Here is a 25723-nt window from a genome sequence, read left to right as displayed (position 1 = left end):
TTAGTTTTGTAGTTTTCGTTCTGCCTGACAGTGACCCCTCGACCTCATAAACGTTATGACTATCACAGCTGACATGCATTTCAACCAGTCAGTCTCTGTGACTGATATATGAAGGATGAACCGGCTCAGCAGCAGAAATGCTGGTTGTCAGACAGCTGGAACTGAACTGAAATGCACTCGGGGCAACTTAAAAGAGAAGTGTGGCGTGTTGTTTTTTTGTCACAGCATCCTGGGGAACAACATAAAAACCCCTATAAATAGTGACAGTAGACACCCACTGAATATAAAATTTAAACATGCAAAATCTGGGGCAACTTGCTTCTTAACAAGCTGAGATGGAAACGTTTGACTGACACTGAATTCACTGCAGCTATGGAAGAATTAAAAGGATGCAAATGAAGGAGGAGAGATTCTGGGAATTACAATGTTGTACACAGTTTAAAAGGCAACCCTGGATCATTGTAATGGATGGACACATCAGACGCAGCGGTGCAGCTTTGTTCAATAGATGATCCTGGCTCTGCTGTCTCCGAAGAGCCGAGTTCAGGCAGCGACAAGCCCCGAGCACTGTGACCAACGACAGATGTGCAGCTCTCTCAGGTGACTTCTTGTCCAGTGAGACTGTGATTATTTGGGAGAAAAACCTCAGAATTGTCTGGGTCACCTGTAAACCGGGTGACAGAGGTCCGACGCGAATGGATCGAATTTGCACAAAAGTCAACTGCATAATTTTCAATTTTCATGTAGTATTTTGTCTGAATAAAAACGTGTTATTTCAGCGGTGGTTGTGTCGAAGCTCTGCCGAGCTATCGGTGTCGGTGCATTCCAACGAGGAGCACCAGCATCGAGATTCTTCTTCACTCCAGGGCTGCCCATGGGTAAAAGGTGACACCGTGCCACGATGTGGGTGGTAGATGTTTCTGTGTGTGTGTGTGTGTGTGTGCGGGGGTGTGTGAAACTAGGACTGTAACAGAGAGAATAGCAACTAAAGAGCTGTAAAATAGCACAGAGCAGAGAAAATCGTGGACCTTATTTATAACCCAGTGGTTCCCAAAGTGGGTGAACAGGCCAAAGGTGAATTTAGCTTTTGGATTTACATGAATTTTTGTGTTACATTTTCAAACACAGCAAAAAAATAACAATAAATATAAAAAATAAAAAAAAATCCCTCTATAAATAACTATTTAATATATCTATCAACCATAGACTGTATATAAAAAAGAACGTAGTCTCTAGATCTGGAAAGTGAAGCCAATGCCTTAAAGTGCAATACCACCAGGGGGCCAGCTCCAAAAAATCTCTGATTCCGTAGACTTCCATTAAAAAAGTGTTAACTTCTCTCATGAAATACATAGTCAATACCTTTCTTTCCTCTAGTCATGATGGTGTCATTTGCTAAGTTTACTCCTTCTGATTATTTTACTGGTGTTCCCTCTGAAAATAATGATAGCATCAGTTAAATATAAGGCCTCAAACAGAGCTATGTTTAAGGGTGTGTCTGTTTGATTGACATGCCTTGGTGCAGTCAGGTTTCAGGTATAGGTGGGCGTGGCATACTGTCCTCAGGTTCTTGGTCAGATCCAGCCCCTTGCTCCTCTTTGGCTTGTCCAAATATGGTCATTTCTAGCTCCAAAAATCCAAGATGGCGACAGGCAAAACACCAAACAAACATGCAAACTAATATTTCACTGATGCCTTACATTATACAGACAGCATTCATTAGAACAAACTTGAACTATAACTTAGTTTAAAGCACATCATACAGTAATTTCTTTCAACTTAAATTATTATGTAATGTAGGGTAACATATAATCCAACATACTTTAAGAATTGGCCAGTATAACATAATTTGTTTGCTAATTGTGGCACAATGGTGCAGAACTTAGCATTGTCGCCTCGCAGCAAAAAGGTTCCGGGTTTGAATCCGGGCCTGGGCCTTTCTGTACGGACCCTGTTGAGGATAAAGCGGGTATAGATAATGGATGGATAACATAATTTAATATGCAGTTTCAAATAAGAGAAGGCACATTTCGTTGCCACTACCTGCCCTTTTCAAGCAGTTTCTGTGGTAACAACATGCAAATTGATTGGATAAACACAAACTGAGTATATTTGAATGAAAAGATACCAATAATGGAGTAAAGATTTTTTTTTTTTAAATCTCCCTTTGCTCAGCTCAATACAACAGACATTATCAAATGATCTCAATTACATCTTTGACAACATGACAAGGGTTTTAGAAGGCTACAGTATAATCTACAGATTGGTCTAAGCTCGTGGACATCTGGGCTCGCAGACACACACCATTCACGCCACAGCTCTCCGTTCATTATGCAACACTAATCTGATGCCGGTGCTCAATAGCAGCCATTGTGTGGCAGAGCTGCTGCTGAGTTAAGCGGCGCTGCGGAAATCCCTGGACTGCAGGCAAAACCAGTTAAACCGTACCGTGAATCGAAACTCAGGAAAAAGCTGGTAAATGAATGTAACGGAAAGCACAATATTTCCTTCTGAGATCGAGTGGGAGTGGAGGTATAAAGAAGCACCAAATACAGATACTCAAGTACACAGAATAAGCTTTACTAGCCAAATAAAGGAAAAATACCTTTATCAGGATAAACTTTTCAATTATGGCATGTATTTTCTGCAGTTTAGTCAACAATTAAATAGAAAATTAGGATTAATTTTCCATACCATAGTGATGTCAGAGGGTAAATGGTGATGTCTTGTAATCCCATGTGACATTTTATTTGTTAACACTGAGTTATGGTCTAATAAAATGTGCTATATGATTGAAATAAACTTGCTTTGTCCATGTTAAACGCACTGTTTAGTGTTTGTTTGTGTGAAATCAAATGTGAAACAGTAATATATTTCTTATGTAAACAAAACCTTTCTAGTATGTTTCCTTTTTGTAAAGATTTTGGTTCGATTTAAGAAGTGGAACAAAAATTATGGATGTTTTGGTCTCTTTTCTTTTCTTTCCTCTTTTGTGCACATATACCTTAAAATGCAATTTGTTTAAAGCTTTCACCACCTTTCTGCCTCTGCTTGAGGTTGTAGTTGTATAAAATTATATTTGCTGTGTTGTTTACAAATAAGAAGAAAAGGATGATTGATGGATGAAACAGGCCTCTGTTAAGATGCTGCTGACACTATAGATGCAGCTATGTAATTGTTTACGTTTCTGTATGTAACTCATATCCACACACACACACACACACACACACACACACACACACACACACACACACACACACACACACACACACACACACACACACACAAGATGGAGCAGTTGGTCACGATGCCATTAGTCTGGACTGTGAACATTTATCACTTCTCTCCATGATTCTTCGGTCTCTGGGATGCAGAGCAGATGTCAGATCTGGGCCAAACCGCACCAGGAAACAAATCTGAAATGTTTATATCATCACACTTTGAGCTTCATTTAACTTCTGTCTCCTGCATTAAAAAAATAAATGTCAACCACCGCACATTAATAGTTTTTGTGAAATAACTAATATGGCCCTTATCGCCCTCTATTGGACGTAAATGACTCGACAGGGCCTGAAATCATTTTTGGATTTTGGGTTTTGAACTTTGGCACACTTACTGAGTCAACAGCTGAGGGTTTTATTTTAGGTTTGCATGCAGCTCCATAAATATACAGCAGCTCAGTGATGAGCAACCTGTTGGTCATAAAGGATATTTTCTGTGAATTTCTGCTATTTTGGGCAAAATATTGGATACTTTCAATTCTTTAGATCTTTTTAAAACAGATGAAAAAAGAAGACAACACTTTGGTTTGGAAAAGTTGCAGTCGATGACCAATATTTTATATTTTATGACACCTGATTAAAATAAAGTATATATAATTTAGTTTGATTACAATTTGTTTTATATTTGTTGTTTATTATTGTTTATAGTTTGTTTTATTATTGCCTTGACAGCTGCGTACCAATCTGCAACTTAGATACCAAAATTATAGCAGTAGGAAGTACTTTGAAGCTGTTCAATTCACTTTTAAGACTATATTAGTAAAGATCTCACTGTTACAAGTGCATTTATGTACTCATATGCACTTACTGAGCTCTCTATTAGGAATTCCTGAGCTATCCAATACAATCCAAAACAAAAGTGCTGCCATAAATCCTAGTTTTTGTCAGAAGTGATGTTTCTTTATTATTGCGGTCAGAAGTGGGTTTTTTGTATTGAAAGGTGTTCCTAATATTTTGTTCATTCCATTAACATTAACACATAAAGATAAAGTAGAAGTATCCCTTTTTTTGACAAGCACAGCTGTTGTTTTGGATTCATTAGATTACACAGGTGTTCCTAATAAAGTGCTTTGTGTGTAGCTGCTATTGTACAGACAGCATGTGGAAGAAGTACACACATCTTTTACTTAATTGCTAATAAAGCAGTGAAAAAAATAAACATGCACCTAAAGCATGAAGTGAAACTGATTGGGGTCTGGGCCCTCCAAACGTTTCCTAGACAAACCACAGGAGTCAGGAGGTGATTAATAAGAAGAAAGAAAAAAAGTTTAGCTGCTTGCCAAAGGTTGATAATGTGAGATCATGTTCACAAAAAGTGACTTGTGCAGCTACACTTGTCAAATTAAGGCAGTGCAATTAAAAGTACAGTATTTTCCTCTGAAAAGTAGCAGAGATTAATAAAGAAACATAAACTAAGGTACATTGATGAAGTAAATACGCGAAATTACTTTCCACCAACGTGTAGCCTTATATACTGTACCTTGTATAGAGCTTGCTTCACCACTGACAGATTATTACACCTCTCACTTTATGACCTTGCAACATGAGTTTACAGGAACTCTTGAAGGCGGTACACATACTTTAATGCCACATTCCAGGTGAAACGAGAAATCTACCTGTAAACTGATCAGGGTTTTTAAAAAAAAAAAAACTACATAAAAATGTCTGCGATAATCATTGTGAACGGCTGTGACCGATACTTCCCCTTTTCAGTTTATGTCTGTTTAATCATTAACTGTTTCTTCAGACCCAGCTGAAGCAGGAAGGTTGACTTTGTCGTCTCCGTGTTCCTGGAGAAAATTGTTAAATGTTGTTTTAACCTTTTCTTTCTGAGCTTGACACGACAAATGTCCCTGTTTATTTTATTTTTCTGCTAAACCGGATCGGCCAGGTGAAGACAGTGAAAGTGAAACGCAGGTAAAGGAAACCTGTCGGACTATTTTTTTTTCCTTTTTTTTCCCCTGAGAAATCCATGGACTTGTAAGGCAACACCTTTCTCTGCTTCTCTTGCAGTTATTGGACAGTTTGCATGCTGTGGCTGAATAAAATGAAGCAGAGTTTTTTTTTTCTTTAGTTTCATATGATCAAATTTTGTTCGCTCAGTGACAGTCTGGTAAAACAATGGCGACAAATGACGTTATCAGCGGACAGGTACGTTTTTAATGTTTGATCCCGACGGACGTGACAAACCTTTATGATATTATTAAGAATTTATAACTATATCACAACATCATAGCATTTACACGGTTGAAAGAAAAGAGACGATCTCGATATCTTTTATTTCACAGAAATTATTTTCAAAAATTCATAGAAAATCTGTAAAAGCAATGTATTGTCTAGTAATGGTTAATATACATTTTATATTTTATGTATTTATAGTAGTGCTGCAAGCTAGTTTCATGTTCATTTAGTCTTTGTTGTTGCTGTTTAATTTATTGTGACAGTGGACAGTGAAACACTGCTATTTTATTGCTTTCTATTGTTCTGTTATTATCTTATTGCTTCCTATATGCTGCTGTAGCGAAAAAATAAATCCCCTCGGGGATTAATAAAGTAACTACCTAACCTAACACAGTGATGTCTTGTTTTGAAAGAGTAAAGGTAAAAATATGTGGCATTTCATATTATAAAATTTCAAAATAAATTATTAATTTATGAAAATAGTTATTCCTTAATTCACTATTGACAGATTATTTGAATAATTGACTACTTTTTACAGAACTAAGAAGCATGTTCACAGTAATCTCATATGTAATCAATCAATTTCTTTAAGTATCAATAGCCGAAACAAATCTATAGCCTTGTTAGCAACTTTTAGCTTTGTATTAAAAAGTGGTGTAAAAATAAAGTTTTATTTTTTATTTTACTGTTCAGTTAGATTTTATTTATATAGCACCAAATAGCAACATTAGTCATTTCAGGGTGCTTAAAGTCTTTACAACATACTTTTAAAACATTTTTATAATGTGAAAAGTATCGGGCCGAATACAGAACCCTGTGGAACTCCACCACTAACTTTTTATTTGTATGGAAGAGTCATCATCTATCTGATAAATATGATTTGTGTGGCTCTTTTAATCCCAATGACACTTTCAATCTTTGTAATTAAAGGTTTTGCTCACTGCTGTCAAATGCAGCCCTAAGACCTGACATCTGATTCCCTTACGCTGATTTTTATAGACTTCTTTGTGCTCTTATCGGGATAATGGGAGCTGGCGATTCAGAGGAAACTGGGTTGAGGGGTTTCAACAAAAAAAATCAACCTGAAACTACAAAAACAATAGTTTGAAAAGTAAGAAGAACCTGTTCCCCCTGTGGAAATGAGGCCCTTCAGTCCTTCAGTAGAGCTTTTAGTTTTGCTGTTACATCAAATTCACATTAATTTTTAGCTTCTCTTTTCTTATGACCAGAACTGCTGGCTGTCATGTTATCTGTAAACAGAAACTGCTCTACCTGTCCCTGCTGATTGCAGTCACAAAAACACACCAGCGTTTCACACACTTTGAGTCGTACAGCAGACTGTTCCTCCTCAGATTTTCATCTTATATTTGACGTTTTTCTTTCCCTTCACAGTTGGATGTTTTACGGGATGAGATGTCACAAATGATGGACAAGTCCACTGACAACACCAGCGAGGACAGGGTGTCCCTGAAGAGCAACGAGCAGATGTCGACCAATGGCATCCCGAAGCTGGGCATGCTGCAGTCCTTCAGGATGAGCTTCCGGCATGCTGTGGAGAAGAGCCCCCTCTCCCCGACAGGCAAGGGGTCAAAGGTCACACCCAAAGGAGACACATCGGGGAATGAGTCGGGGTCTTCTTCCTCACAGCCGCCTCCGTCTCCCAGTGAGTAGAGTACTGTCATTAAATCTGAAGTGGCATTAGCAGGCAGGTACAATAACATGACCTCTCAAGGTCAGAAGAAGAGACGGCACAAGAGGAGATTTGCTGTTTTTGTGCAGAGTTATGGCTAAAAAGTCACATTTTTACAGCACAGTAAAATGACATTTTCAGCATGTCCGGCTCTTGCTGAAAACCTTTAAAACCCACTGAGCTTCGGAGAAGTTTTTACAGAAAATTTAAGATAAAATAGGATAAAAGATCTTATCAAAACATCTGCCATGTTTTGTAGTGAGTACCTGTTTGGCTCATTCCACCTGCCTCCTCTATAGGTTAGTAGCTGCTTGTCTACATTTTCCTAAACACCCACCAGAAAACGTGCGTGAACTTGTTCCACTCAGATGTGGGTGCTGTTGTACACACTGTGTGTGTGTAGGTGGAAGGAGAGCACAGAGTGCAAAAGTGCAGAAAGAGCAAGAAGGCAAATATTTACAGGTGAGCTTTAGTACGCTTGTATCGCAGAAAATAGTCTTTTATTATTTGTTGAAGGCCAATACAAAATTTTATAAAAGAAAACTGCTGATGGTGTGAAAACTTACATTACAGCCTTTAGATTTTCCATTAGATAGCAAGCTTGTCAGTCTTTTTAGCCAAAATCCCATCTTTAGATTTAGATTTAGATTTTAGACTTTATTGATCCCACATTGGGGAAATTCGGTCGTCACAGCAGCGTCGAAAGAACAAAAAAAGTGCACACAATATGAAAAAGAGCAATGAATAAATACACACACACAGACTATATACACAAAAAAACAAAAAAAATTGTTTTTAATTCAAATGGAAAAAGTGACCAGTGCATTAAAATGAAATTAAATGAATATGAATAGTGCCACATTATTTTATGGTGGTGTTGAAAAATCGAACAGCGGTCGGAACAAACGAGCTGCGGTAGCGCTCTTTCCTGCACTGAGGGTGCAGCAGTCTGCCACTGAAAGAGCTGCTTAAAGCGCCTACAGTCTCATGGAGCGGGTGAGAGGTGTTGCCCATGATCGATGTCAGCCTGGCTAACATCCTCCTCTCACCCACCTTCTCTACGGAGTCCGGGGGACCGTCCAGGACCGAGCTGGCCCTTTTGACCAGCCTGTTTATTCTCCTCCTGTCCCTCTCTGTTCCACCAGCAGACCGCTGCATAAAATCGGGAAAATAGACAATCTTTGATGACCACAAACTGTGGAGTCCCTAATTCTTGTTCGCCGTTAATGCAGAGATCAGATGCTTGGATTGAATAATAGAGGTTCTCATTAATTACTTATATTGTTAAAGTTTGAATATATTGGTAGTTAAAACTGTGTGCGCTTCGCTATTTTAGTTTTATTTTTTAATTCTGTGAATGAGAAAAAGAGGATAGATGTTTGGAGATTACCATGAAAGGGTTCTTCATTGTTTTTGTTGTTGATACTGTATTATTTAAATAATATGACAATTGTGGATTTTGTGATATTGTTTTATTCTGATTTGTGGTGAGGCAGGCTGAAGTGATGCGGAAGTGAGAGGATTCTCTTGTTTTCTAGACTTAAATCAACTGATCATTTACAAAATATTCTTGAGGCAGAAAAGTGAGGAAAAACTCTGTGTGCAGTGTGTATGTGGAAATGCTTACAGTCTGAGGTTTCTGCAGCAGGGTGAGGGTACTGTCTTCCTTTTCCATTGTGCACATGCAGTAATTTCATTTACCACTCGTCATGTGATTTATTTTAGATCATTACCTCTGTCAGCAGAAATGAGGGCAAGCTGCCTTCCAAACTTTGCTGGCGACTTTCACTTTTACATGCTGGAGCTCTTGTGTTTTCGTCAGGAGTTAATCTTTGCATTCCTCAGTCGGTTTATCAGGTCACCGTAAGGACAAAGCACTGCCAAGACATGCACATTTACACTGACACACTCGCAAATGTAAATAAGGGAAACCATTTTGGTTTGACTTAACAAACAGAGGTGTGGTGGTGAAACAGATAAGATAGAGTTAGTGGTTTATTGAGTAACTTCTGCTGTTTTCAGCCTCCTCTTCCTCTTCTCTCCGTCAGGTCTGAGCAGCAGATCTCCAGCCACCTCTCCTGTGGAGAGCATCGAGGTTTTCCTCCAGAAAAAAGAGGAAGATGAGGCCCACGTCAAACACAAATCACTGCCACGTCCGAAGACAGGTACATACATCTAAACTTCTACCTATATTGGGCATTAATTTGCAGCCTCCACTCTCCTGCTTTTGAGTGTAGCAGCAGGGCTTCTTTTTTTTTTTTTCTGGTCCCATTCAGCCACAGGAGCTTTACTGAGGTCTGACACTGATGTTGGGTGATAAGGCCTGTTTCAGTTCATCTGAAAGGTATTTAGGCTGGACCTCTGTGCAGACCTGCCAGGTTGTTTTGTTAGCTTTTTTTTTTCCAGTTTCAGGAATGAGCTTTCAGTCACGGTTGTGAAAAACAGACCCACATCAAATGTCGAGGACGTCCACACACTTTTAACCATGTAATGTATGTTAAAGGTAAAATATGCCCAGACCCAGAAAGCAAACAGTTAACCTTTCCCTCAGTTGTAACAGCTGTAACTCAGATGTCAGCATAAACGTATGGTCACATGAGCCTGAGCCAGCAAACGTAGACCACATACAGCCAGTCGGGATGTGTGTAGCACATGACTATTGAGCAGAGATCTCCAGCTGTAAACAGTGCATGAAAGCAATAATGCAGTTTGTATTTTGGTGTTGTAATATTGCAAAAATTATGCAACGGAAACATGCTAAAATAGAAACTTCTCCACAACTTATATTAGGTGAATGAGCATCGTGCTGTGTTGAAGAAAAATAAGCTCTGAACTGCAAGTTTGAAAGCATCAACTGAAAATGATTTTCATTGCTTCATTATCATTTAATCTCTAATTTTCTTGGGTGACTGATTTATTCATAGTTTCCAAAAGCCTCATCTGATGTCTTCAAATTTATTGTTTTAGCCAAGCAACAACCCAAAACTTTACAATAAAATAAACCCAGAATGGTTGGCCATTTTGCTCATACAAATAAATCTGAACACCTCCAGTGATTTGGTGTTGTGTATGCTGACGAACCAACATGTCTTAATGAGGCTTGTAGGTGGCAGAGGCCCATCTTTAATGTAATTGTCTGCACCTGAGCTTTTCCTGCTATTAAAAAGTTAAAACTGTTTAGTGTGAAAAAGTCCAATTATCAGCTATCAGATGAAGCCATAAAGTTCAATATTGAGAATTGTTGAAAAAAAAAAAAAATTACTTTTAAATTATTTATTCATTGTAAAATGCTCTCAGTTGCCTGGTGGATGTCAACAAACCAAACCACAACACATTCATTTACTGATTTTGACACTTGACTGTTGTGTGCTTTCCACTCTCAGATCCCAACATGTCCAGGTTCAGCAACTCTTTCATGACAAGAGCAGAGTCCTTCCGTCGGAGCCTGAATTTGGGCACCAAGAAGGACCGAGATAAAAACATCAAGCAGGAGACACTCATAGAGGGCTTGGCAGAGGAGCAGAAGGAGGAGGAGGGGAAGGAGGAGGACGTGTGGGTGGAGATGGAGGAGTCGTACACGCTGCCGGAAATACCGCACACACCGCTGTCAGGTAGTCTGTCATACACACATGTTTTTACACCTTTCTATCCAAGGAGGGTTTACTGTGGACTGTTTTCTTATATATAGTATAGCAAGTATGTACTGTCACAACTGTATGTGTAGTTTCAAACAATAATATACTAATTTAAGGCATGTTTACTATTAGGTAATTCTTCTCTTTAATGTTACTGACATCTTAAAGAGCATCAGGCTCAGCCAGCTTTAAATTTCACCTCAGTGGGAAGATATAACTTTCCTTTAGGTCAACTCTGTTGATTCCAACTCTGTTTAATCAGAAAAGGTTTTACATTTGTTATTTTTCCTTTCTCTAAAGAGTTATAGCTTAAAAACAAGAATTCAAAACAGGACCCTTGACTTGTCAAACTCTTTCTCTGTCTGAACATTCAACTTTCTTTTCTTTATCATTCTCTGTTTTTGCAACAGAAGCAGCCGATGATAGGAATCTTGGTCCCGGTGTAAATACACAACAGTTCAGTTTATGTGTAGACAAAAGTTTATACGCTGCAGAGTCGCTGCTTTAACTATAAAAACAACAGTCATTTTTTCAAATTTTAATACTTTGACATGTTAAATTTGGAGTTTCTGCTGTTCGTTGTCATGCACCTGGAAATATTTTGTACTTTTACTGACACAATCAATGAACAGCTTGTTTTTATATTGCAGTTTTTTTACTTTCTAAATCTGAATACATCACTTGTTTTAAGAAGAAAAAATTATATCAAAAAACATGTTTATAAATCATTTAAAAGGATAAAAATAACATAAAATAAATTTAACAAAATAAAGTGCAGATTCCAGAAGTTTAGTTTTGCTTCTGGATGTAAAGCAGCAGATCAAGAATGAACCATTCAGTTAAAGTTTAAATTCAATCATTTGATAAATAAGAAGTCATCGTAAAAGATGGGAGAACTGGACTGATGTGATCCACTGTTCTGGTCTTAGCTGTTGTTTTTAGAGACCTATGACGACACCGTGAAGTAGTCGGGCCTTCTGAGGTTTTACTTCTACAATTGTCCTGATGTGGGTGTTAAAATGTGGATCATCCAGATATTGGGCTCAGGTTGTAGTTGTGTACAACATGTCGCTGTGGGTTTATAAAGTCATTTACCATGTGTTCTGTTTCCTCCCAGTGATGCAGATCAACAAGCTGATAGAGACGGAGGTGCTGGAGGAGGCCCACCTGCACCTCCTTGCCCTGCGGCAGGAGTTCCAGCGGGAGCGGGAGCAGTGCGCCGAGGACTCGCCGACGGAGTTGGCCAAGAAGGAAAAAGACCTCAGCCTCCTCTACACAGACCTGAGGAATAAGATCGGCGTCATAGTGCGCGACTCCAACTCTCATCCCTCCAGAAACAAGGCGCTGCTGGTCCCCGTGGCCCGCATCATCCAGGAGGAGGAGAGGAGGGCAGAGGAACCGGGAGGGCTACCGGACAGCTGGAGGGAGGCCTGGAAGGAGGCGGTGCGCGAGGGTGTGCAGGTGAAGGTGGAAAGCGTTCACCTGCAGCAGAGGGAGCAGGACGCCTCCTGGTTGGCCGTTCACCTGGGGCTGCTGGGTAAAACCATCCTGGAGGACTTGGAGAACGTAAAGCGGGAGCTGCGGTCGTCCTACACGCCCAGCTTCAAGGTCTTCAGCACCTACGTGAGGAGCTACCACGAAGTCGTTGGGCAGCACCTGAAGAAGCTGGAGCAGCAAGTGACGGAGCTGAAGGACCTGTATGCTCTGCTGGACTGGATCATCAACAAATACAAGAGGTCAGTGTGTGCAGGAAGGGTTTATCTACTACTAGGAATTATGGGGAATAGGGTCACATGACATATTGTGTAGAAAAACTCTTTTCTGCAAGGCTGGATTTTTGTTTTGTTTTGTTATATGCACAGTTACAGATGCGGGAGGGATTTCAAACATGCTTATGTCACTTCTGGGTCAAAACTTGGAAGTATTGGTTTCACTTCAGGCCTCTGCAGCTGAGATTTGAGGTCACAGAAGGACAAGCAGCGCACATGATCACTGCAAAGCAGTTTCAAACCTGAGTTAGACACCTAAAGCCAGCATATTTCAACAATTCAGCCTCTGCTGTTGTGATTTTGGTTGTTGTCATGACAATTATTCCTTGTTTCTTCCCTCAACTTTAAAATGTGCAATCCTGAATTCATTGAGCACCCTTTTAATAAAAGAAAATTTAGGTTTTTTTTTTGCATTCAGGGTCGATTTTAATAGATTTAGGACCTAATATATTTATTTTATTATTCTCACCAATGTGAATACAACACACAGCAATTTTCAAACACAGATAATACTCATCTTATCTGCAGTTTAATGCATTTTCTGCCATATTTATAACATAAAACAAGAGAGACATGCAAAAGAAAAGTCCTCAGAAAGACTGTAATGTATTTTGCAAACATGATCCAGGAAGTAATGCACGGTGTCTTTATATTAGTTTACCTAGAAGTGACAGAGGTATGTCTGATTGTCTTCCTGCAGCAACATCTATGGCCTCAAACACACAAAGGAAAACACATCTACAAACACATCTCGACTGCCCACATTAAAAATGTCTCCACAGATGGCGCGGCCCGAGATTTTTTTTAAATTAATACCTAACACCAAGCGCGGGACCGCAGCACCAGAGCGAGCGTGAGTGGGGGAAGCAGTGCAAAAAAGAAGCAGCACTGCTGTTGAATCAGGCCACGCCAACCAAAAAATAAAAAACTGTGCTCAAAACAACATTTGGGAAACCGAAAATAAACAACTGATAAAAAAAATTAAAAAAATAAATAAAAAAAGAAGCACAATACTCTGGAGGCCAAAATCAGGTCATGTCCATGTTGCTCACATATTACGTAAAATAGAATCCTTTTTTCTAGAGTATATCACACATGGTGTACTGTGACACACTTTTCTTCTCATAAAACAAATACACTTTGGATCAAACTCCTTATTGCACTACAGTTTGGACATTTGGAAACATCTTTTTACACATTTGTGGGCATGAAAGTGTTGCACTTGTTCCTCCTGGTGCATCTCTGGAGAAGGATTTACAGCATTTTACTTGGAAACAGTTGGATTTCATAACTATTTGTGTTGTTTCCAAACATTATGCAAAGATGTTGTTCTTAAATGCCTTCATACAACATCACGAAGGTCTACCAGAACCTGAATCAACAGGTCTTACATCTTGATTTCTTCTTCTCAACATGAGGCGACATGCCTTCAGAGTTCTTTGTCACGGCAGCTCCATGAAACATTGTGAATTGTGTCTCGTGTCGCCCCGACAGCGAGAGCATCATGGGAAGTTTCTCGCTGCAGACGGACATGCAGGGTGAAAGCACTGATCTGCAGCTGGAGGAAGACTTCCTGAGGCAGCTGAAGGAGAAGTGCTGCCGCAGAGTGAAGGTGAGGAGCACACAGCGCTGCAGCTTCTACAGAGGACATACTGAGTTATTGAAAACACTTTTCATTTCAGTTTTATTTTTGTCTTTTTATGTCTTTTGTGTTATTTTGGGGTAATTTCAAAATCTTTAAAGGGAATGAATTTATGTTTTTTTATTTTTATTTTTAGTAACAGTTTGGCGAGTTTTTGTTTTAACTCTTATATTTTTGAACTTGATTTGACATCTCTGACCTTTATGCAATTTCCATGGACATGCCAATGACAATAAAAACTGGATCACAAAACAGTTATATTAACCCTTGTTCTTGTTTTTATAACTGACTACATCAACAGTGGCTTCCAACTGCAGGAAGATGAGTTATAATTTGTTTTCATTATTGATCTTTGTACTTATTATTTTCTTAATCAATAATTTTAATATTGAAAAAATTAACACACCTGAAGGTTGTGTGTTCAGGATGCTCGTTTCACACTTGACATTATTATATATGACGCAGAAATTTGGGAAGTTGACCCGAGCAAATGTTTGAGTCATTGTTACAGCTCATAAATAGTGCTAGTTCTCTGAAAAGATGCCTGTTGTTCCTGAGACAGAAGTTTTTCTGTCATGCTGACTACCGCCTGGCTTCTCTCTCTGATTGCTGCTGCAGGAGGACATGAGGTCTTCGCTGGATCTAGTCATTGAACTGGAAAATGAGGACATTTGGATGCACAGCAGAGTGCCAGAAAAAGAGGAGAACTTCCTCCACTCTCCGTTTCCCATGGACATCTGGACGGTAAGACATCACTGTTTGTGCTACACAACGACACCAGATCACGTTTTGGGGTAATTTATGCATTTATTCAGATATGACGGTGTGCATTATGTGATATGGGGCCAAACCCTTCAGCTATCAGCGTGCCTAAAGGTTTGATTCATTTTTTTTTATTGATATCAAAGATGAGATATCACATAATGTCTTCATGTGGCAAATAAAACCAAGACATTGCCTCGACATTCATCACTGAATGTTTAAAATTAATTATAAAAATCTGAAGATTTATACACTAAAATGAATCAATATTTTATTATTAAAGTACTTTAAAGCCTTTCACTTAAAAAATATTTTAATATTTTGCTTCTTCATTTTTGCTTGGAACCACAGTTTGAACAAAGAAAAATAAAACTGTAAACTTTCGATTGTATTTTTTTTTAATATAAATTAAGTTAAGTAAAATGTGCATTAATAAATGTAATATTGATTTCTAAGTATGTATCATTAGGACTGGCTATAAATGGGATATATTTGTTGGTAAATTAAAATTATTTTATAGGTTTGATATTCTGTTTTTGTCTTGCTTTGTCTTGTTTGTTATTATTTTGGGGGGGGGTTGTGTGTTTGTTGGATTCTTAATTGTCGTTATTGTTGTTTTTCTTTTACTTTTGTCTCCTAAAAAGAATTCAAATGAATTGGTGGGTATTTAAAGTAGATGCAGAGACAAGTAAAAGTCTGTGGAATTAATTTGTTCTCATCCATGATGCAGTGAATGGATTTGGCCACGTGGTGGCAGCACAGAGCTTCATATCTTCACCGTTTTTCTGAAAGCTTACTCTGTCACTGCTTCTCAACAGAAAGTGAAGGGAAATGCTATGCGCTTTCAAAAGATTGATGCTCAACTGGAGCAGAGTGTGATCTCCTCCTGCCTCGAGGAGTTGAAACACTTCCCCAAGAAGTAAGTTAACACAGTGACACACACACCTGTATACATACTGACACACTGACACAAAAATTGCAATTAAACAAAAACAAAACAAGAATGGCATAAAAGATGCATTTTCCCTTTTTGTAATATAAAGTGTTTGTACCTTTGAAATAAACCTGACGATAGAGTTTTTAGGAGGAAGGTGAAGAGTCATTGAACTGGAATGACTGCAATGATTTGTTTATCAACAAATAAACACTGAAATATCAATAAAAGTTTAAATTTAACTGGGTGTCTCAAATCGTTACAGGCCATTTTTGCCTATGAACATCATAAGTTCTTTGAGACGTTATTTGTAGAGAGTAGGAGGTCAAAGGTCAAATGTCAGATGAATAATTAAAGCACATTTAAAGTTAAACACTGTGGGAGACAAAATGATGCAGGATAAAAGCCAAGTTTATTTAAAAATATAAATAAAGAGGAAAAAACAAACAAAACAAAACAAAAAACAGGATCTTGACTTTTCTACAATTACTACACAGTTGTGAGATTTCCCTGTGAAGTAATGTGTTAATACCCAGAGTCTGCCTTCACCTCCTTCAGTTGTTTTTTTTTTTATCACAAAAACACAGAAAGATCAGATGAAACGTCCTCCTCCGTCTTCCTCTGCAGACGTTTGATTTGTCTGTAGCAGGAAAAAAGAAAACAAAATAAAAGACAAACAGGATCAAAACGAGCCATAAACCAGAACGTTTGAGGTAATTAAACAGTAAAATTCAAGTGGATTATCTTTGCAAAGGTGAAGTGTTCTTTAACACAGATTTGAACAGATTTGTGAACACAATTTGAGAGAAATAAGCCTTTTTGTGTAAAAATTAGAAGTCTAAAACCTTTTACTTCAAGTCATGAAAAATGGGAGCCAAAACAAAAGTGTTGCAGTTCTATTTTTGTTGAGTGCATATTGTTTTTAATGCCAAAAACTATTGTGTGGAACTTTTAGATTCAAGCCCTTTGCAAATGAGTTTACACAACGCTGATTAAGGCTATCACCACCAGATATATCTCCCTTTGTTTTACAGTTTACAGAGTTTTTAAATTTAGTGTCTACTGCTGTGGGATGGCAAACATGAAATTGGTTAAAAGGATTCAATCACGTGGCTCCACTGGACTTTTTGCATCATTTTGCAAAGGCAGTGACGCCTTTGATTTCATTTATCCACCATTTTACAGCCCCAACATCAGTCTGCTACAGCAAAACCTACGATGTAAACACCTGTCCGCAGTGTTTTTGTATTTACTTTCACCAACAGAAGGACTAGTCAAAAGTTCCTCACTGCAGGTTTAATACAACACAATGCAAAGGAAGGATGTTATAGATTTTCCTCACAGAGTCCCAGACAAACACAAAGTCTGCCTGTGTGTCAAACAGCTTTTATTCGTCATCACTTGTTGCGACTGGAAGTAAAACACCCTTTTCTGAGCTACTCCCCCGACGTACTCCGACTGGTGCCTGTCTTGGACTTCTGACCCCAGAAGACCATAAAGTTGCTTTATTAGACCTTCAAAAATCTGCACATCAACATTGGTTTATTGAATACATATCAGACCAAGTATCAATTACATTAACATCACAGTTTCCTTCATCAACCTCGTTGTCATTACAATGCGATCCATGATTTTTTTCAATTCATTATTTTATTCTTTATTTTATAATGTTTTTTTTTTTTTTGTTTTTCTATCTACTTATTGTCAGATGTTCTTGATATTTTGTCCACCTTCTGAGGGCTTGTTTTAAAGTGGGACACTGAAGCCCTTTTATTTGTCTGGCAGGTTTAATCCCGCCTCTTTTCTCCTCCTCTGACTGAAGTCTCTTCTTCGCTCCTCTGCAGGTTTGAGTCGGAGTTCAGGCGTCACTGCAGCAAGCTCAAACCTCTTTGGACAGAGTATCAGATAACCTACATCAATAGCTTCACTTCTTTACAGTAAGTCACGTGACTTCCAGAAAATACCCATGATGCACCACGACAACTGACTCGCCCTGCCAAAACCCCAAAATGGGGCAGCCTCCCGAAGAAAAACAATCTGTCCCCAGTGAGGATCTGTGTGGGGTTAACTGTTTGTTTCCTGCTTGAGCTCAGCTACAGAAATGAGAGGATGAGTGTAAGGAAGAAATATGATTTTAAAAACATACCTACCGCTGTTATTTGTGGAAATAAGCATTAAATACATTAAAGCACAAAAATGAAAATAAGAAATATGGCTTTTCGTAATAATATAGATTTTTAAAACTATAATATGAAGCACTTTACCTGTTCAGGCATGACTATAAAAAAGTATATTTACGGTTCTATGTGTATACATTATAGTTAACCATTGACAGTCTGGAAGTCCCTTTAGGTTCAATAACATTACGTTACATAACATGACTCATTTAAACTTTTGATCAGGCACTGATAAAATAATGGCTTCATAGTTATGGAGTTATGGAACTGGAACTGAATGAAACTGGGAGTTATTCAGGTGGAAATAATATCAAATAAATGAGGACAGCCATGTTATTCTTGCAGCTCTGAGAGGCTGCACTGAGCACAGCAGTAAGTTGAGCTAAATGCTAGTGTAGCCATGCTAACATGCTGATGTTAAGCAGGCATGGTCTTTGTTTAGCCTTTTCTAATCAGCACTGAACATCCTTTTTCTAACCATCCTTTTTTCTCTAAAAAATCAATAAAAAGAAAATTCAATGCAGAAAACAAGCAGTTAAGGACACAGGCTGGAGAGTTTTTTGTAAGTGCTTATAGAGCTTTTGTTTGGATGATTCATCCCCGAGATATTTTCGACTCTGCTGGGAGATTCCCAGCACTTGTGCCAACATGATTTATGTGAGAATGAAGCTCACAAAGAGAACTTTCACAAGCTTGGTGATTAAAAGAAGGCGTTTTCTTGAATAGAGGCTCATTAGTGCCACTTTCACGTCACTGAGAGTTGTTGGACAGGGTGCTGCATCACGTGATTTCAGGGAAGCGGCGCTGCAAGTGAGAAACTCTGCTTCTGTTATAAGTGGGTCAAAGAGAAGTACTGAGAGCAGGCAGATCTGCTGGATTTCACCGTCAGCTACAACCGTCAGTCACAGAGAAGCAGATGTGGTTTGGGGTTGGTTCACTCAGGGACATTTATACTGTGTGTGTTTCTGACTGCAGGTTCAATGTCTGCTTTTGTGGTTTTATGCAGCTCTGAGGTTTCAAAGTAGACGTGAGCCTGGCGGATGTCAGTCACAAACATCAACACAGCGCTGCAATCTCGCCAAAAGTAATTTACTTAACTTTCAAATCGGAGAGTCTAAAAAATAAAGTTTGATGCTGGAATAGAGGGAAACGTGTGAAATGATGTGCAGCACAAACTAAGCTTTTTAATTTTGATAATCCGCAGGGTTTTAAGGTATGAATATTCAATAAGTATCATTTTATTTGAAGGTTCTTCGAAACAAACACATATCGCATGTTAAATATATTCAGTATCATGCAGGAAATACACTGAAAACATGAAAACATTTGAGTTATATCTTACTTTTCCAAAAAATAGGGTCAAAAAATGAATGGATCGACAAATTTGCAGATGTGTAAATGTGTAGAGGTGTCGGCACCAGAGCCAAAACCCAAACAGTCAAATAAAATGAAACATTTAACAAACAACATTGTTTGTACAATATTGTATGTGCAGTCACCTCATACGCCTCAGAAACTGATGCTTCCTCCGTGTCCTGTTCGTCGTCCTGCAGGGACCACATAGACAATTACCAGGACTCCTGTCCAGACGGGGTGGAAGGGTTCAGACAAGAGGTGAAGTTGCTGGTTGCCAGGCTCATGCAGGACCTGGAGGACCAGTTCAAAGACGAGGTCAAGGTATGGCGGTCCAGCGGGTCGATTACTGTTCGGGCTTTATTCTGTGAAAACCGAGTTGACCTTCATTTCCTCTTGGAGAGCAGTTGTTAGCTGTTGTTGTTTCTAAAAGGAGAATCGGAAAAAAGAGATGCGGCTTTCCTGAAATTCTACTCACAAAACTAGAGGCTTAAAATAAGGCATGTAGTGTCTAAAATACAGAAAAACAAGTGCAGGGACAAAACAGGAAGTGTGATAAGAGTCCATTCATGTGACCATTTCCTGAAGTACTGCCACTTTGGTTAATGTTTGGTCATGTGTTTGGTCAGAGCACTGTGCGCCAAAACCACTAGGAACAAGAACAGTTTTATGTTGTGCTGGGGGATCAAATACTTATTTTACACAATCAATTATAAACAAATTATATGTGATTTTTTTTGGGGGGGGGATATTCTGTCTCTCGCTGTTAAAATAAACCTACCATTACAATTATAGAAGGTTCATTTCCTTGTCAGTGGGCAAACTTTCAAAATCGGCAAGGGATCAAATAATTATTTCCTTCACTGTATGTATATATTCATTCATTTCTATCCTGTAAATATGTCTATTTATGTTTTATATGTCTACTTATGTCTGTCTGTTTTGTTTTTGGACATGAGAGCGAACCTAAAACCGGAGTCAAATTCCTTGTATGTGTCAACAAATGGCCAATAAAGCGATTTTGACACTGAGGTTGTGGTGAAATAAAACCAACGTCGACTGGTGACAGGAACCACGATCACCTTCTCCTTCCTTAGCTCCTCTGCTGCAGCAGCCAATATTCAGACAACCGCTTGCTTGTAAAGAACACATGGGTGATTTTAAGTGTTTGACAGGCCTACTCAAACTTTAAAAAAGCAGAAAACATAGCTGTCCTCCATTCATTTCAATGAAACTAAAAAAGTTATCATGTTATTTTTGCCTTCTGACCGTCTCTCTTTGCTGTTTTTTTTGTTTTTTTTTCCAGCCGTACCTGCGGAGCATGATGACCAGGAAGTGGCTCACCAACAACGAGGACTTTGATCACCTTTACAGGCACACAGAGCTGCTTTCCAAGCACTGCAACACCATGAGGCCTCCACACGTCCAGGTGAGAAGGAAGAGGAGGAGGAGGAGATGATGGCGGAGGAGGAAATGATGGCGGATGAGGAGATGATGGCGGAGGAGATGGCCATCACGGGGGATTCCAGCACTTACAAACCATTTTTGTTTGTTTACCAGCCAAGTCATTACACTAACAGGAAAGACACACACTTCCTATGACATTCAGTGGCCATCATCCCATCCTGATTAGACAAATCCTTGGATCTTCAACGAATCTCCAACAGGAGTTTTTAGGTTTCATTGGGTTGTATTTGAAGAGTCATAATTGAAGTCATAAGCACACACAAAAAAAGTATAGAATATGAGCTAAAATACATTGCAGTGATAAGGTTTTCATGCTGACATGACACTAAAAGGAAATCCCTACTCACTTTCTATTATAACTCTTGGAAGTTCCAGTAAGTGGGTTGGGACTCCATTGTTTTTCCCCGGAAAACAGAACTATTTTCTGCTGTTGCAGCGTCCTCCTGCCAGGATTAATTCCTCTGTTAGTAATTCATCCTGGCAGCAGGGATGGATGAATAGCGTTTGTCTTTTTTTAATTTTTTTTATCCCTCACCGGACCAGCAGTCATCAGATCATCTAAACTCACACCTACACTTCTGATCTCATTTATATTTCCCCTTTTTCCTGTTATTCTGCCACATGAACCCTCTGTGTGTGTGTGTGTGTGTGTGTGTGTGTGTGTGTGTGTGTGTGTGTGTGTGTGTGTGTGTGTGTGTGTGTGTGTGTGTGTGTGTGTGTGTGTGTGTGTGTGTGTGTGTGTGTGTGTGTGTGTGTGTGTGTGTGTGTGTGTTTCCTGGAGACAGGGGTTCGTGAGCCGATTGCACTACCATGTTGTGAGGGAATACGTCAGCCAGCTGATGAAGAACAACTACACATGCAAGAACCGGAAACACGAGACGGCGGCGACCAAGATCCGTCATCAGTGGGATAAACTGAGGGAGCTGTTCGTCGACATGGTAATAAACACCTGGAACACCATCTTCTCTGAACACTTAAAGGATATTAACCGTCTTGATACAATGAATCCCGAACTATTTGGGGATTAAAACACACTTAAGAAAAGTAACTGAGTACATTTCCTCAACTTCTGTGCTTAACTTAATTTTGAAGATACTTCTGCTACGCTACATTTAAGAAGGAAACATTTTACTTTTGCAAAACTACATTTGTCTGACAGCCGTGTTAAGATTTTTGCCTGCAGCACCTTCGTAGAAACGTTGAAATTTTAGTCAACAAATTTACGACTGATTTTATCACCTCTGTGTTGGGAACATCCTAACCACATATGAAGTAGTTCATTTAGACACCTTTTAATCCTCATGTGTTTTGTTTTGTTGCTGCCTTAAAAATCCAAAGCACCTTTAAATACTATATAGCACCAGCTCGTTTTTTTCTTTTATGTTTTGTTATTTTTTTTCTTTTGTAGAAATCAACTCACGAGTGGCTCCATTCTGTCGGAGACGACCTGAGCGACATCATCGGCCAGAAAAACAAGACAGACATCAAGAATCATCTGCAGCCTTTAATGGAGCATTACCCAGACTTCAGGTAGGAACTGCTGACTCATGAAAGTGCCAGAAGTTGTGCAGCTATTTATTAATCAATCAAGTTATATGAAGTGAAATTTTAACAAATCGTCAGTGGACAGAGTGTTCAGACTGTTTTTATCTCCCACACAGTGATGGAAATATTCTTTTTAATAAATGGATTGAAGCCTGGAGAGAAAGATTTGGAGTCGAAACTGTGTATCTCTAAACACCATTCAGATAAATATCAAATAACTGACACTTAAGACAACTTCCTCACAAATATTATCCAAGTATATAACAGAAATTGGTGCTAAATACTGTCTGAAAGGTCCCCAATAGATCTGAGATTTGGGCTGCATGTTCATTGTCAACGAGTCTCTCTGAAAGCTTTATTAGCGACTTGAGGACCAACCAGGCGAGAAGGCGACTCTGAGCTTTCGTCTTGTCGACCAGTTTCTAATAAACCAGACAGGTTTGTTAAAGTGAGTTTAACAGAGCACATATCTGTGTTGAAAAGTAACGGTTTTGAAGTAAAAAACACCACAAACAAGAGGAAACAAATCCAAAGTTACGACACAACCGAAGTGTCAAAGCTTCACTTCTGTAAGAAGTCAGCAGATTGAAGGAATCCCCACTTAAAGGTCTCAAATACTAGACTTCAAATAACGTGACCAGGAGAATGAGGAAGTGAATTTCTCTAAATGTTTACCCAGAGCACAAAGCAGCAGTTGCGTAGCTGCCTTCAGTTTTAAAGAGCATGTGCTAGATGTCGACTTCTGCTCTGACATCACGTGTAACGACCAGCGGAGCGGAACAAACTGACATGTGAGAGGATTGGTTAAGCAGTCACCTGAATTGAAGAACTGCGATGGTGATGATGAAATTTCTGAGATTCCTTCAGAGGATTTCCCAGCTGTGATGTTCACATTTAGCTCTTTTGTTATTATTTGGTGATATTATTTACATTAAAATGGATTTAAAACTGTTAAATACAATTCAAAATTTTCATTCTCCACGTCAAAAGTTAATTTTTAACACTATTTTGAGACAGACTCCACTTAGATCATGTTTCCTTCATCAAATGTTTCCCACAGAAACGCTGAACAGTCATCAATAGTGGAAAAAGACCTTAAATCTTTCCAACAGTTTTTCTCCTCTGAAGGAAACATATTGACTCCTCATTGTGGACAGCGAGACCAAACCTTAAAGAAACACATTTCTCAAATCAACAACTCATGAAATGATCCCTGAAAGTCAAGTTTTGGTTTGATTTGGGAGATTCTCTGTCTTTAGTTTCTGGAGATGAGCACTCAGACTCATGGTGAACTCTCCAGGAGCAGAAGGACCCTTTAATCGCTGCGTAATCAGTGACAGATTGATTGACAGTCACTGAGCGGATTTTATGCTTCACTGCTGACCACAAAATCCAACCAAGATTTGACTTTGATCTCGATTGTCGTGACTTTTTTAATACTCGACCGATTAGACGGGAACTGTTACAGATTATGAACTGTTGTGATTTTTTACATGGGATTATGTGCTGCACTACTTCCTGGTCCGGAGCAGTTACTTCCTGAAGTCCTCGCTGACAAGACTCCAGCATACTTCTTAAACAATTTAACAGGTGCTTTATTGTTAAATCTACATAACAGTCCACTCAGTGTGTGTTTCCTCCTCACACTGGCACTTAGTGTTTCTTGGCCTGTAATTTAGTGTTTAAAATCTTTATTGAGTTGATCTTCTGTTGAGCTTTAGCATTTTAATAGAAAGTTTCATTTGGACAAGAAAGCATAGAAACCTTTATTAGAAACAGACCTCTCAGGGTCACTGAGCAATCATCAAAAGTGGAAAGGAATTTAAGGCTTTCCACTAATTTCCTGCTCTGAAGCAAACAATAAATCCTTCATTGTGGAGACGAAACTCACTTCAGAACCATTTCTCAAGTTAAGAACTAAAGAAATGATGCCTGTACGCATAGTCTTGATTTGTGCAAGTTGTTTCTGAGGTTCTTATGTCTGCAGATGAGCATTCAAACTATGAGTGAACTCCTGTAAAGTCAGCGACACATTTTTGGTCTTTAAGCGCTTCATTAAACTGCAAAAAAACACGGATTACTTTCTGGTAAACTGGACATCAAACCGAGTTGAATGAATGAATGAATTTGAAATGAGGAGGTATATTCGTGTGCTTTCGCTCTCCACCTGTAGCCGGAAGCACCTGGTGGCTGTTCTGTACTTCAGGGGCCTGCTGAGGGGCAGCGAACACCGCCTGATCCTGCAGCGGCTCACGGCGCTGAAGAAGGAAAAGAACGCGGCCGGTGGCGACACGAGCCGAGTTTTATTCGGCAACATGCAGGCCAGCGTCCACACAGACTGCCTGTCCAGTCTGCCTTTCTCCTGCCTCAGCTCCCTGCTGCCGGACAACTAGGGGACACACTGCTGCTGAAATGCTGCATTCGAGCTCAGGAAGGGGAAAAGGAAGGCTTCATGTGTGGATGTAAAAGCTGTGATTTGATACTATTCTTCATTCTGAGTTTAAAGTGTCACATCAGGTGATGAAAACGGTAAGAAACTGAAACTCGGCCGTGAATGTGTTATGTGCCGTGAAGCGAGGAACTGAAGCTAACAGATTGTGTATACCTGGAAAAATGTATCAGCTGTGACGTCGCCAAGCTTTTTCAATGTGACCGCTTCTATTGTCTCTGCATCAAATCTGTTATTTCAGGCACTGCAGGAAACCAGCTTGAAATGTGATTTTCTTTGCACATGTATGCTTTCATTTAATTATTCAGCTGTTCTGTTTGTGTAATTAGTTTATTTGTACGTGTAGTTTAGTATCTCAGGATGATTTCAATCTGGGTTTTTCAGTTTTTTTCTGACCTTTTGGTACCAAAGTTTTCATGTGAACTGTTTGTGTAAATTGAATAAGAAATGTGTCTGTGTTGAATTTAAATGGAGCCCAAAAGGGAATACAGTGAACCCTCGCTATAACGCGGTTCACCTTTCACGGTCTCGCTGCTTCACAGATTTGCATCGTGCATTGAAATCACATTACGACTATATGTAACGTAGATATATTTAATGTCCAGTTCTATCTATTTCAATTGTAAAATAAAGGTTACTACTTCACGGATTTCGCCTATCACGGTTTCTATTTGGAACGTAACCCCCGCGAAAAACGAGGGTTCACTGTATATGAAAATGATGACATTTCATAGGGATTTAATATTTTGTTTTTATTAAAATATACAAAACAAAGAGCGCAATGTCAGTGTCATGTTTTCCCATGATTCCATAAGGAAGGATGTTTCCATCTGCTGCT

General features: G+C 39.1%; 1 protein-coding gene, 1 long non-coding RNA gene and 2 other non-coding genes across 4 annotated transcripts; 1 reads left to right on the top strand and 3 right to left on the bottom strand.

Annotated features, from left to right (window-relative positions):
* The first annotated feature begins 5283 nt into the window (after positions 1-5283).
* Positions 5284-25367, top strand: exoc3l4 (exocyst complex component 3-like 4). The gene is made up of 14 exons (XM_069721428.1): positions 5284-5432; positions 6855-7125; positions 9201-9317; positions 10536-10763; positions 11905-12523; positions 14051-14168; positions 14817-14942; positions 15779-15879; positions 17739-17831; positions 19625-19748; positions 20731-20853; positions 21677-21829; positions 22300-22421; positions 24610-25367. Exons 1-14 carry the CDS (start codon positions 5403-5405, stop codon positions 24827-24829), a joined length of 2445 nt encoding a protein of 814 aa, XP_069577529.1. The 5' UTR covers positions 5284-5402; the 3' UTR covers positions 24830-25367.
* Positions 16288-19661, bottom strand: LOC138634476 (uncharacterized). The gene is made up of 2 exons (XR_011311977.1): positions 19571-19661; positions 16288-16534 (listed from the first exon to the last, which is right to left on the bottom strand). It is a non-coding gene; the product is annotated as an uncharacterized lncRNA (long non-coding RNA).
* Positions 23456-23665, bottom strand: LOC138634486 (small nucleolar RNA U3). The gene has a single exon (XR_011311981.1). It is a non-coding gene; the product is annotated as a small nucleolar RNA U3 (small nucleolar RNA).
* On the bottom strand, positions 24206-24384 carry LOC138634489 (small nucleolar RNA U3). The gene has a single exon (XR_011311983.1). It is a non-coding gene; the product is annotated as a small nucleolar RNA U3 (small nucleolar RNA).
* Positions 25368-25723: the final 356 nt, after the last annotated feature.

The sequence above is a fragment of the Brachyistius frenatus genome, unplaced genomic scaffold (genome assembly GCF_029030835.1).
Source record: "Brachyistius frenatus isolate BFR_SWC_R1_liver_20210118 unplaced genomic scaffold, ASM2903083v1 Contig_263, whole genome shotgun sequence".
Lineage (NCBI taxonomy): Eukaryota > Metazoa > Chordata > Actinopteri > Embiotocidae > Brachyistius > Brachyistius frenatus.
This window is presented reverse-complemented; position numbering and strand designations above follow the sequence as displayed.

Excerpts from the sequence above, each read along its gene's own strand:
- exoc3l4 (XM_069721428.1), top strand. The coding sequence starts at position 5,403 with ATGGCGACAAATGACGTTATCAGCGGACAG. Across the intron at positions 17,832-19,624 it reads AATAGCTTCACTTCTTTACA|GGACCACATAGACAATTACC; the intron begins GTAAGTCACGTG and ends GTCGTCCTGCAG. Across the intron at positions 21,830-22,299 it reads GGGAGCTGTTCGTCGACATG|AAATCAACTCACGAGTGGCT; the intron begins GTAATAAACACC and ends TTTCTTTTGTAG.